At 43.1% G+C, this 13,446-nt stretch overlaps 1 protein-coding gene across 1 annotated transcript in view; it reads right to left on the bottom strand.

The window, feature by feature from the left end:
• The window catches only part of LOC121008756, a 124,269-nt gene extending 117,092 nt beyond the window's left edge, over window positions 1-7,177 (bottom strand). Inside the window, exons 1-4 of the mRNA XM_040441452.1 lie at window positions 7,067-7,177; window positions 4,025-4,159; window positions 2,190-2,339; window positions 1,360-1,476 (exon numbers count right to left, since the gene is read on the bottom strand). Of these exons, the coding sequence (XP_040297386.1) occupies window positions 1,360-1,476; window positions 2,190-2,339; window positions 4,025-4,159; window positions 7,067-7,099 (435 nt within the window). The 5' untranslated portion in view covers window positions 7,100-7,177. The remainder of the gene's footprint in view (window positions 1-1,359; window positions 1,477-2,189; window positions 2,340-4,024; window positions 4,160-7,066) is intronic.
• Window positions 7,178-13,446: the final 6,269 nt, after the last annotated feature.

Below are 13,446 nucleotides of genomic sequence, written 5' to 3'. Positions count from 1 at the left end.
ACCTGATCGGAATTATTTATATTGAACCAACTAACCCGGCTAGCTGCACGCACATCCATATGGGGCTAGCCTACTTTTGCTAACACCACTTGTCCGTATGCAATTTGTGTCAGTCTTACAAAAGAAAGCGGGACTCCAATATAGTTGAAGTTAGTACCAAGTACCACTAGTCTGGATCATTGTTTTATTATTGTTTTATCACTCTTTTTAACCAAGTTCTACAATTGTGACTTAATTTATGGTGTATGTGATTTTATGTATTAAATAGAGTATATATTTTTAGCATTTCCCCGTGACCTCATGTGTGAGTGTGCCTGTCCATTTTTTTAAGTTCTGTGGATTGTTTGGATTATCGTTTATGCAAAGTAAAGCAACTATGGAACTTCCATACAACCAAGTCTGGACTCAACTTTATTCCTACACTATCCAAGTTAACTACCCTTTTGAACTGCTTTGGATGGCCACGTCTGGGATCCAACTATATCCAGGTAAGGAGCACCGTGACATGCGCAACACAACATCTTCAGGGATATTGTGGCCACCTCTACACCACACTGGCAATCCTACACCTGGGTACCAACAATTCACTTAAAGGGAGCTTTGTGCTTCCGTTGCTTCACTGCAATTGGTGTCACGACAGCTTACTCTGTCAGAGGGACATATAATCGTAAAAACCTCTTAAAGGGTAAGGAATACCCCAGACGCTGACCCCGTCCGTTGCATCACATCTCAAATAAAGATCCCAAGCTGGAGGATATAGAGATCTCAAACCTTCTAACCTGTGCAAAACTACAACTCCCAGCCTGCATCTGTCAGCTGAAGAGCTGGAGGTTGGGGAACATTGATATAGTTTGACATTTTGAAAATCTCATGACAAGCAGTCATCCTGTTATATGTTGGCAAAACTCTTTTTCAGCTGACAGCTATCTTTCCTGACCCCTCCCCCAATACACATCCCTACTCGGTATGCATGGTTCCTGAATGAGTAGAGCAAGGGTCAGCAACCTTCGGCACTCCAACTGCTGTGAAACTACAACTCCCAACGTGCACACTTGCTCATCTGTTCTTGTAACTGCCCAAAAAGTGAAAGGAGGATTCTGGGAGTTGTAGTTTCAGAACAGCTGGAGTGCCGGAGGTTGCTGATCCCTGGAGTGGAGGGTGGAAAGCTGCTGCCAGACACCTTCAACAGCAGCGTACCGGATCCTTATCTCTCCCAACATCGGTAATTGGGAAATCATCAGGAGGCCCAATACACAGGTCAGCCGATTTCCCACAAAATTGTCAGGTTCTGCCAACATTTATCTAATGTCTATAGCTAGCTTAGCAGTAGGGGTTGGTTTGTGGAATAAAATAACTTACCCGAACTTCCACTTTATCTTCAAGCAGGAACCTTTTTAGGGTTTCGAGATTATGTGTTATCTTGTAACTGAAAGTGACGTGTTCATCCTTCTGAAGAAAGTTCACTTCTTCACTGACCTGCAATCGCAAATTCAACCAAAAGAATCATCGAGTGATTTTACCAAGTTTCCAACGGATGCACTGTTACTGTTGCTCAGAAACCATTGTAGGTCATTTAAAGTGATTCTCCAGTTAAAATAAAAATGCATATTAACTGATGCAGAACACCTGGTGACCTCCTTTACAATTGCTCCAGATCCCCCAATTCCTGGGCTCCTTTTCTGCCATCCAAGATGGCCACACCGCTTCTCAGACTGCCTGATGCATCCTGTGCATTATTTGGTAGTCCATGTCACTTCCTGCTGCCCTTGGATTGGCCAGTACTGCTCATATGAACAGTGCTGGCCAATCCAAGAGCAGGGCTGGACAAGTAGGAAGTATCTTGGACTACCAATGCATAGTGTGCACCAGGTAGTCTGAGAAGAGTTGCAGCCGTCTTGGATGGCAGAAAAGGGACCTGATAATTAGCGGATCAGCAGCTAAACAGATGAAAAGGAGGTCACCATGTAAGTGTTTTGAGGTTAAGGTGATTTTTTTTTTTCTTAAACTGGAGGGTCATTTTAAGCTTGTGCACATACTCTGGTTCAACCCTCTTCTTCTACATGGGTTGCCTCTAGGGGCCTCACACCGCAACTATTTATATACATGTATGTGTAAAAACAAATTGTATCGACAGGTGATAAATATAGTTAATGTTTGCATTGCTAATATTAATTGTGCTTTTTAAATACCTGTTTATTGTCCCAGCTAAGGTGAATTGACCTTTTATATAGTTCACTGCTTCTTTCTGTTGTCACATCTACCATGGTCCTTGTGGGTATACCAAGAGTTATTGCAGGTTGGACGTTATGGGTGAGAATTGCATCTAGCTCTTGTTTTTTCTGTATGAAAAATCAAAATATATAAATATTACTGACAGAGCCGCATTGTTTTTCTTTTAAAGAATAAAAAAACTTGGTGTTGTTCAGGGGTTTTGTATTGATAACCTATTCTCAGGCACATCTGCCGATCAACTGTTTGAAGAGAAGGCGGAGCGCCATGTGAGCGCTGCTTCCTCTTCATTACACTACACGTCCTCTCCGTTGCAGTGGTGGCGTAGTGTAATTACAAGTAATCACTATTCAAGTGAATGGAGCAAGTACTTGTAATTACACTGCTCTTCTGAGACGACGGGCAGTGTGATGAAGAGGAAGCAGTGCTTGCATGGAGCACCACCTCATCTTCAAACAGCTGATCGGTGGAGGTTCTGGGTGTTGGACCTCTGCAGGTCAGATACTGATGACCTATCCTGAGGATAGGTCATCAGTATAAAACCCGTGCACAACGTAGTGGCTTGTAGTAGTGCCTTCTTTAGGACCTGTACACAAGTCCGATTTTTACACAGATTTCTGCATCATCCACATCAAATCTAATGACAATCCACATTCTAATAAAGATCTGCAAGAGAAAGTAGCTACTTATTCCCACAGATTCAACATGGAAAGCCGACAGATTAGCACCACTGAATCGGGTTAATCTTCATGCGGATCTCGCACATCAACCTGCACAACCGTGGGAAAGAAATCTAAGTGTCACGCTTTGTTTTTCTCACACAATATGTGTGAACATACCCTCGAAGAAGATCTGACCACTTCAGTGACATGTTTGTTTTAGTGACAACTAATTGTATTTGCATTCCCCTACATCATCTCATTTTATAAAACTTTGCATTACATTAATTGTTCTTTCTGTTGTTTCTGCTGGAAATGTATGAGTAAATTGACAACTGGGGGTTAACATTCCAATGGTAATGAACTAACCTAGACCTGGGGGTATCTGCAATTGTTTACTTTGTTATGATATGCTTTGCTATGTTCATGTATGCCCTGTACAACAGCAGTTGGGGTATGATTAGCATTAGGAATGGAACTTAACATCCCATTTCCCCCCTCTTGGTAGGAGTAGTCCTACTTCCTGCCAGGAGGGAACGTCTTAGATAGGCTAGTGAAGTGTGTGAAAGCACATGCTTGAGCTCCTACTCCAATTGTCTTAGCGACCAGTTCTTGTTCAAATGTTTCTGTGAGATCACTACTCAAGAGAGACTTCAAGAATACCAAAGATACAGATACCTGAAAATCTACAGCATTTACATTCAGCATAGTGACCAGAAAGCCACTGCTGCAGGTGAGGGACTACAGCACAGACACCCATCTCCTAGATCACACCCAGTTCAGGCCAACTCATTAAAAGCCTGTGGACAGCCACCATACCTCATCATCTGGAAAGAAAAATTATACAGTATAGAACTACTGCTGGATGTGCTACAACTCCTATTTTGCACTAAATAAAGAAAGACTTTTATTCTTCTACTTCTGGCCTGATTGCTTTTCACTGCATCGATCCCCTGGGAGCAACAGCCTGAGGGAGTACACCGTGACATGTCATCTCAACAGGGACACTACGACTTACATCCTCTGCACAGGCTCCTCAGGGGCTCACTGCAGTAATATTTAGTTATTCCTGGTAAGATAGCTGTATGGTCATCACGATTCAATATATTTTGGTAGATAGGTAGAATCTTGCATACCTCTGTTGCTTTTAGGATCAGTAATCCCTGCAGGGTGCTTTCATCAACCACCACTAACATTTGTGAGTCCAGATTTGCTTTCTTGTTTATTACTATATAGCCAGAACCTTCTACTTTTATGGGTGCTCCAAGGTCCTGCAGAAAACGAGAAATACTATTATTACACCTCCAAATCAAATCTGCCAAAACATATTATACACAGCCTGCCTCCCATTATAGGTCCATACACAGTATAACTAAAGCTGAGGTTATGTACCAAAGTAGAGCAATTTGTGGGCCGATTATTGGGAAGAAGCGTTCATAGGATCGCTCATTCCAGATAACTGGCCCGTATAATCGTGCTGCTGATCAGCCAATAAACGAGCAAATGCTTGTTTGTTGGATGATCAAAATGAAGGAAGCCCAATTATCAGCAGCATATCATCCTGTGTAATCAGGGATGTGCTGCTGATAAATCATTTTTTGAACTGAATGAGGGACGAAGACCTGCAGTAGCGATTATTCCTCCCACATTCACTTTCGGGTACCACTAGGAACAGAACCCGAGTTCGGGAAATGTTTTTTTTTACAGTATAAATACATTTCTGAAGTTATTATGCAAAGTCTCGTGAGACTTCGCGAAGTAAAAACTTCGGCTCATCAGAGCCAATACATTCTAATACTGTACGAAGCTCCTGCTCCGTACAGTATTAGAACAAAGTTTTATGCAAATCGACTTTGGATGTTTCTTCCGAGGTCAATTCGCTCATCTCTAATGGCTATATAGCCATCAATGAACACAATGGGCAATCTAATGATTGCCAGTTATTGTCACTCAAGGTGACTTAAAAAAGTAAAAAAAGGTTTTTACAAATATAAAAAAAAATAAAAAAATATAAAAGTTCAAATCACCCCCTTTCTTTAAAATAAAAATACTTAACCAATAGAAAAATAAACATCATGGGCATAGCTGTGTGCGGAAATGCCCATACAATTAAAATATAACAATATTAATGGCATACGGCAAACAGTGTAAAGGTAAAAAATAAATAAAAACAGCCAATTCGCCATTTTTTGTAACTTCAACTACCCAATAATTTTTTTCTAAAAAGTTATGAAAAAGTCACACACACTTCAAATTGGTATCACTAAAAAGTACAGATCGTCCCGCACAGCCCTGTACACCTAAATACAAAAAAGTTATAACGGTCAGAATATGGTTATAACAATTTTTTTTTCCCCTCAAAGGTTTTAATTTATTTTTTCAGTTTTAAAATGCAAGAAAAATTATACAACTGTAGTATCCTTGTAACTGTACTGATCTGGAGAAGGAAGATAACAGGTCAATTTTAACCCCAGATTGTACAGTGTAAAAAAACAAAAATAAAACCTTTATCAGAATTGCGTTTTTTCCCAATTCTACCTTATTTGGAATTCATTTTTCACATGGTATGCAAATGTAAATGGTGCCATTAGAAAGTACAACTTGTCCCGTGAAAAATAAGCCCTTATAAGGCTATGTGAATGGAAAAATTAAAAAGTTAGGACTATGGGAAGGCGGGCAGTGAAAAACGAAAACGCAAAAAAGGAAAATGTCAGGGTCCTTAAAGGGTTAAAATATTGTAACTAGCGGTTCTGCTCTACAGATACAACAGGATCCAGCACAGCAAGGATTTAATGGGGTTGACTCACAAACACAACCCCTTTTCAGATGGAAGCTACCCCAGTGATCAGCTAATTGCTGTGGGTCTGGCTTCTCATACGCCCCAGGCAAACTGCAGCCTTCAAGTGAATGGTCATCATGGAATACAAATTCCCCAAAGCAAGGACCATTCTTGTTAGTAGCTCTCTGTTCTGGATCAGAATGATAGGTCCTTGGAGGGTCATGCACAACCCTCTCCATTTGTCGACCAATAGACAACCCCTTTTAAGGGATTGTGCTAAGTTTTCAAGTTACCCCCTGTCCACAGTGTAAAGCATAACTAACTGATCTGTGAGGGACCAACTGCTGGGAACCCCACCGATCCTGAGTGTCCCAGTTGCCCATTCTGAAGGAGTAGCAAGCCAAACATTCTCTATAGGGCTGCCGGAAATAGCCTAATGCTATACTCGCCTATCTCCGGCAGTCTTAGAGAGAATGAGTGGAGGGCATGTACAGCCTGCCCGTCCTTCAGGATGGGGAAATGAGAGCCCTATTGCTGGGATTAGTGGGGTTCCCACGGTCAGACTCTCACCGATCAGTTAGTTATTCACTATAACTAGAACTAGATAACTTGAAAACCTGGCATAATCCTTTCAAGCAATATAGGAGGTAGAATGATCAGAAGAAAGCAGTTTTAGAATAACTCTTAAGGGTGAGGTCAGCTCCAATTAAATATAGACACACTAATCGATTTCAGTATTTTTGACCTCCAGTATAGTGCAGTCTTCAGCAATATTCTTGCCACCACAAACTCCGGAATCCCAATGGAAACCTGATGGACCCCATTATAAGTCTTTGGAATCCACCAGGATTGTTAAAATCAATCTGAAAACATGTCAAACCAGGAGCCAGAATTATTATGTCTTTTGAACTATTGAGAACCTGAAAATGGTAGAGGTCCTCTAAAAAATATGTGTAAATGGGCCTATGTCTAAAAATATATAAAATCCATTAATTTAACATTCTACACATCAACCACGACAACGTCCTACAGCTGCACAATGCACACGAGTCACTGAGACATACACTCACTCTTTGGCCCCTTTCTCGCAGCGTGAGTATGCTGCAGCACCCGTCGTGACCTCCCTGCACTGCCGGGGTCGCATAGCATTATATTGCTTTATGATGCTATGTAACCCTTAGAGTTCTGGAATGTATTGGATAACACTGACAGCATTATGTCAGTGTTATCCAATACATTCCAGAACTGTAAGGGTTACATAGCATCACAAATCAATATAATGCTATACGACCCCATCAGCGCTGGGAGGTCAGGACAGGAACTGCTGCATACTCACCCTGCAAGTTCGGAGCGTGGAACTCGCTCGTCTAAAAGGGGCCTTATGATTTATACACATTACCTGGATAGCTTTGCACTTGTTCTCTGCAACCATCTTCCATTGCAATTTATTGTCAGCATTAACATCTCCTTTTACTTCGATGGCACAGGTTCCAGACTTCAGTAGGATGTCAATGTTGTAGTTCGCCTGTTTGCCAACAGCGATTGACAGCTTGCTTTCCTCACTGATTTCTTTCAGCACGGCCAGGTTATGTCGGAATATAAATTCCACTTTTAGTTTTGGCTGGCACTCGGTCCTCATTTGAAGCACAGATGTGTTGTCATCTAATGTAAGGGCGCAGAGCATCTCCGCTTCACAACCATTAATAACAGCAGAGCCATTAATCCGAGTATGAGACGGGATATTGAGATCCTGTCAAAGCGAATAAAACCACAGAATATTAATCTCCATCACTCATAAAAATTAATGTGTTTGCTTTATTAATTGAATTTAGCTGCCAAAACATAGGATTAATGAGGAGGACTGTGTTTAGCCTCCTCTCGTTCACTTATATTTTGGCGCGGGCATGTGCTTTTCCAACTGGATGATGTCATGGTTGAAGTGGGCGTGATCTTTATGATGAAATATCACCCCATTAATAATACAGATCAACCTTCATAGACGAGCAAACTGATTTGAAAGCTTTCAAAATGATTACATGGGGCAAAACCTGAGACAGGACATTTTAAGACCAAGGTTGGACCAACTTTCTATCATTATAACTTATTTCAAGGATTAAATCTGTCTAACTGGTGTTTGGAGTTTGCCTGGGGCAGCATGTGTGTGTTTAGATAGATAAATAGATATAGAGACAGATAGATCATACATACAGGATAGTTTATTAAAGGGGTTGCCTGGGTGGTATTAAAATCTATCAAAAAGGTTTAGAATTGGTAAAAATAAAGAAGAAGTCATACCTTACCGATCTGTCACTCCAATACTTCATTGGTCCTCTGCCTGTCTCTACTTCCCAGTCTTCGCTGATTTAGGTTGAGATTTTGACCATAGAAAATTTGACAGCTTAGCCAATCACTGGCCGCAGTATTGATCCCCCTCAGCCAATAATTTACTGAGCTGTCACATTTTGTGTCAAGAGGGACCAGGAAGTGGAGACCGGTTTGGGGACCTTGGAAGCAACAGAATGGGAGCAGCAAGAGAATGGTGAGGTGAGTATGACTTCTTTTTTGACCTATTTTTGTTCTGAGCCCACCCTCAAAATAGCTCATCATGGAATCCAAGAGGCTAAAAAAAACGTATGCTCTACTTGGCCAATCTGTGGAGAGGACCTCAGGCCTGTCTTGTAAGGGTATGGTTCTCAAAAATATGTCTTTCAAAGAACGCTAGTATCCAACATTGAAGTGGACAGCTGTGAACTATGTGGGCTTCAAAAACCACCCTTACACACTGGTCTGGCCAACTATGGAGCATCCCATGTGTAACACCCCAGAGTTGTGTTACTACACGGCTCTACCCCGATACATCTGATATAATTTACATTATGTCTCCACAAATGTGCATACAAAACCATGTTAAATGTAATTGTTTTCCTGTAATTTTCCAGGTTGACCAGCAGGTGGCAGCAATGCATTGGCCAGGTATTAGTCCGAGTTTAGTGTATCTAGGCTGAAATGGTTTATTCCAGCTTAGCTCCCCCTCTGTGGAGGTGTGGACTGTACCCACATCCTGCAGCTTGGGTGGAGAAGGAAGTTAGAGTCAGTGTATGCCAGCCACCCCTGTTGGGGAAGGCTGTGTGATAGCCTTCAGCAGTCCCCCTGCATAGGGAAGAAAGCAAGGATCTTGCCTCGGCTGAGACATTGATCACATACCCAGTCTGAAAACCTTCAGCCTCAGCTGGATGAAGAAAGCAGACAATCTCCAGAGTTCTGTGAGTAAAGTCCAGAGACCTAGGAGAAGCCATTTCTCCTCAGCTAGTCTGTCCCCACAAAGCAGAAGTTATAGAGAAGCGCAGAAGATTAATTCCTGCCACAGTTACAGAGCTACCAAGCAGACGTCCTATCCTGCAAGCTCACATTTAAAGTGCAGAAGCACCCATTCCTGACAACCATTGCTAAAACCTGCTGGGACCAGAGACCTGAGACCAAAACTGTATACTGCTTGGATACAAGTTATTTTCAGTAAAGAAAAGTTTGAACTTTATCTAAAGATCTGGACATCATTTCTGCTGCAAATTCCTCTATTACTCCTACTATCACTACACTCAAATTTATTGCAAGTGAGCTAGGAGCCAGGAGTCCAGCCGTACCCAGGTAGGAGACAATGTTGACACAATTATCACCACCATACTGAGACATTATAAGCCATTACACCACTCTGGCAATCTGGGACGTGCGTTATAACACCTTGGAAGGGCCCTGGAGTAGTACCCTGCGCACTCTGCAATTGGCGTCACAAACAAAATACAGACTATTAACCACCCGTATCCTGACCCACTGAATAAGTGGTGTCAGCGTTACCCCATATCCTGCTCTATTGCACTTGTCTTGTCACGTTCTCACTGATCCTTGGAAACTCCCAAGCATTCTTGAGCATGACAATGCAAGTTTTACATAGACTTTGGAGCTTTTGAATTTCAGATATGACACAGAACTCGTACTTCTCTTCCCTGCTTAAAAATAAAGAGTAAAGTTTCATGCAGCTGCCACTAGGGGGAGCACAATGCAAAGAGATTATTACAGCTTCTATTGTAGTTGTATTAATTCCTATTCACTGAGCTCCCCCCAGTGGTGGCTGCAGGCAATTATTTCGCCAGTTTTCTGGTGTAAATACATTAAAGAGGACCTTTCACCTTGAAAAACATTGTGAACTAAGTATGCTGCCATGGAGAGCGGCGCCCGGGGATCTCACTGCACTTACGATTATCCCTGGGCGCCGCTCCGTTCTCCCGTTATGCCCTCCGGTATCTTCTCTCACTAAGTTATAGTAGGCGGTGTCTGCCCTTGTCCTGTGGGCGTCTCCTCCTCCTAGGCTGCAGCGCTGGCCAATCGCAGCGCACAGCTCACAGCCTGGGAGGAAAAAACCTCCCAGGCTGTGAGCTGTGAGCTGTGCGCTGCGATTGGCCAGCGCTGCAGCCTAGGAGGAGGAGACGCCCACAGGACAAGGGCAGACACCGCCTACTATAACTTAGTGAGAGAAGATACCGGAGGGCATAACGGGAGAACGGAGCGGCGCCCAGGGATAATCGTAAGTGCAGTGAGATCCCCGGGCGCCGCTCTCCATGGCAGCATACTTAGTTCACAATGTTTTTCAAGGTAAAAGGTCCTCTTTAAGAAATATGGTGCTCAAAAGGAGGGCAATATATTTTAAGCACCTATTACATTTTTCCCAACATAAAAGTTGGATAAAATGGGTGAGGCCAAAGGCAACTTTTTTTTTCATTACAATTTGTATTTACTTAAAGGGGTTGTCTCATCTGAGACAATGGTGGCATGTTGCTAGGATATGCCCCCATTGTCTGATAGGTGTGGGTGCCACCACTGGTACCCACATCTATATCGAGAACAGAGCGGGCCAAAGTGGTGCCTGGAGGACTCCGGTCCGGCCACCACCAAGCGCTCTCCCTATAGAAGTTAATGGGAGCGCACTGCGTATGACCGGCCACCACTCCCATTCACTTCTATAGGCCCGACGGAAATAGCCGAGCTAGCTCTCAGCTATTTTCATCGGCCGCATAGAAAATGAATGGAGGGAGGCTGCGCATGCACAGTGCACCCTCCACCACTTTCGGGGCTTTGCTTAGGAGATAGGTCCCGCACCTATCAGACAATGGGGGCATATCCTAGCGATATGCCCCCATTGTCTCAGATGAGAGAACCCCTTTAAAGTTTCCTCCACTTGATTAAAGGGGAAAAAAAAGGAAATTTGTCTAAAATCTGGGCCGTTGCGCAACACACATACACTGGGAAACTAGGTGCAGGGGGCCCATACTTAGTTTTGCAGTGGGGCCCTATGAGATCTGTGTAGTCCCTGCATACTGCAATGCTGTACAGACATTATCATCACTACGCTAACCCAACAGTGACAGTTACGGCGAAGGCATGTAGTAAGATGTTTCACTGCCTTGGTTTTTAATTACAGCTTGGACATTTGCCCATTCTAAGGAAGCCACATAACTAGAATATACAACCTCTGATTAAAGTCCAGATTACATAAAACTGAGCTTGTCGTTCTACAGATAGGGCGACAGCCACGGGAGGGAGATTTTTGATGATAGAAAGGGACCTGTCTGCAATCCTAACATGCCAATTTTAGTAACTAATTGCATACCACATGACAAAGATTCTGAAATATTAATTGTGTTGCATCGTTCCTCTGTTATTCCTCCTTAAAAAGTATGAATAAATTGACAACTGGATTAGTATTCTCTTATGTTACAAGGGGTTTCCCTACACAGTCTAATAAGACAGCATCAAATGGTGTAAGGCCGCACTCCCAACATGTAGCATACAGCTCTTAATTTAGTTACACATTTCTAGCAGGAATAACAGAGTAATGGCATAATACATAGTTATAAGAAAAGATGCACCAAAATGGTTAGACAGTATTTCTGAGGAAAATAATTATTACAGACATGTCCGGTCAGGAAAGCTGACAGGTCTTCTCTAAATGCACATCGAGTACATCACAATGTGAGTCTGTATCTTATGGCCACATTATCGCAATATGGTAGAACATCACGTAGAGTTCACATCAGCGTTCAGCCTTTCCGTTCTCCTGCTCCGTTACAGGAGCAGGAGAACGGAAAGGACGGATTGGGCACATAACTGAGCCGAACGAAGCCTACCGACCCCATAGACTATAATGGGGTCCGTTAGGTTTACCCTTAGAAGATGATTGTGGAGCGGAGACGAAAGTAGTACATGCAGGACTTTCATCTCCACTCCAAAATCTTCTTCTGAGTTAACCCTAACGGACCATATTATAGTCTATGGGGTCCGTTGGCTCCGTTCGGCTCAGTTATGTGCCCAATCCGTCCTTTCCGTTCTCCTGCTCTTATAACGGAGCAGGAGAACGGAAAGGCTGAACGGTGATGTGAACTCAGCCTTAGCTATCAAAGAGGTTGTCTGGTCTACAGATATTAATAACCAACAGGACACGTCATCAGCACCAGATCATGGGGGTTCAACATCAGGCAACCCCACCAGAAGCTACGCTGTGTACAGAACGGAAGCAGAAGGCTCCGTACTCTGTGGAGTCCCTGCACCATATGCAGTACATTACTGCAGCTCCTATTCACTCGCATGGGAGTTAAGCTGCAGTACCCAGGCATGGCCACTACACCTTGTACGGATCTGTATAGTTCCTGGTTCCGCGGCTGCCCGAAACAGCTGATTGGTGGGTGTGCCGGGTATCCGACCCCTACCGATCCGATATCGATGACCTAATCAATATCTGTAGCCCTGAGAATCCCTCTAATTCCAATAGCCCATGTTCCCCATATCACACTCACAGGGTCCTAGGACGCTGAGCTGTGAGGAGTTGTATGGAGGAATGCGCTGTAAGGCGGTTTAGTTGGGCCATGGGACTTCGCTGTAAAATAAAATAGTTTTTACTCCTTGACCCAGTGCGCCCAAATTTTGTTTCTGATGGAAAGAAAATTACTGAGGACCATGTTGTCCCCATCATTTCACCGGCAGGCACAGGGCCATCAAACAGCTCTTCACATGGCAGCTTTCTGAGCCAACAGAGCTGCATTTTATTTAAAGCACATGACTGTATCCGTTTTGCGTTGAGGAAATCGTAGATCTGCAAAATACGGATGTGCTGTCTGCTTTTTTTTGGGTACGTATTGACAGTTGTGCGCAAATGGATAAGGTGAGTATTTTGTTTATTTTATTTTTACTCTTTTAACCCCTGAAATGCCCAAATGGTAATCTCAGATTCTGCGATCAGCAATGAATCTCAGGATTTCAATGATGTGGGGCAGCGCGATCGCTGTTCCCCGTCATTGTGCCCGCTACGCGCGAAGAAATGCTCTTCGTAATTCGTCACAAATCAAATTTTATTTTTTCAGAACTTCGCTCATTTCTAATACCTAAGCTGTGGATGCACTTATGGAGTTTGATGTTCTACTGTACGTCTTCCCTAACCTACCTGCTGTTCAGATACAGGACTCATATATATTTGTCAACCGCCGTACATTGTCCTCGAAAACATAACCAAACCACCAAGCGCTATCACAAGGGGTTAATCATTGACAAAATGCTGTGAGAAACAAGGAGAATGTGCATAGGGCACACCGACATCTTTGATTCGCTCCCGGCTGTAAGACACACCCATTGTGGATGGGCCTTTCCCTATTTAACGATGGGAAGTCATGTCTTTCCAAGACATTTTTATTGATGACCTATTTTCAGGATAGGTCATTAATATCAGATTGGCGG

Source organism: Bufo bufo, chromosome 7, assembly GCF_905171765.1.
Source record: "Bufo bufo chromosome 7, aBufBuf1.1, whole genome shotgun sequence".
Taxonomy (NCBI): Eukaryota; Metazoa; Chordata; class Amphibia; order Anura; family Bufonidae; genus Bufo; species Bufo bufo.
The sequence above is the reverse complement of the archived record's forward strand: the minus strand, read 5'-3'. Positions and strand labels throughout refer to the sequence as shown.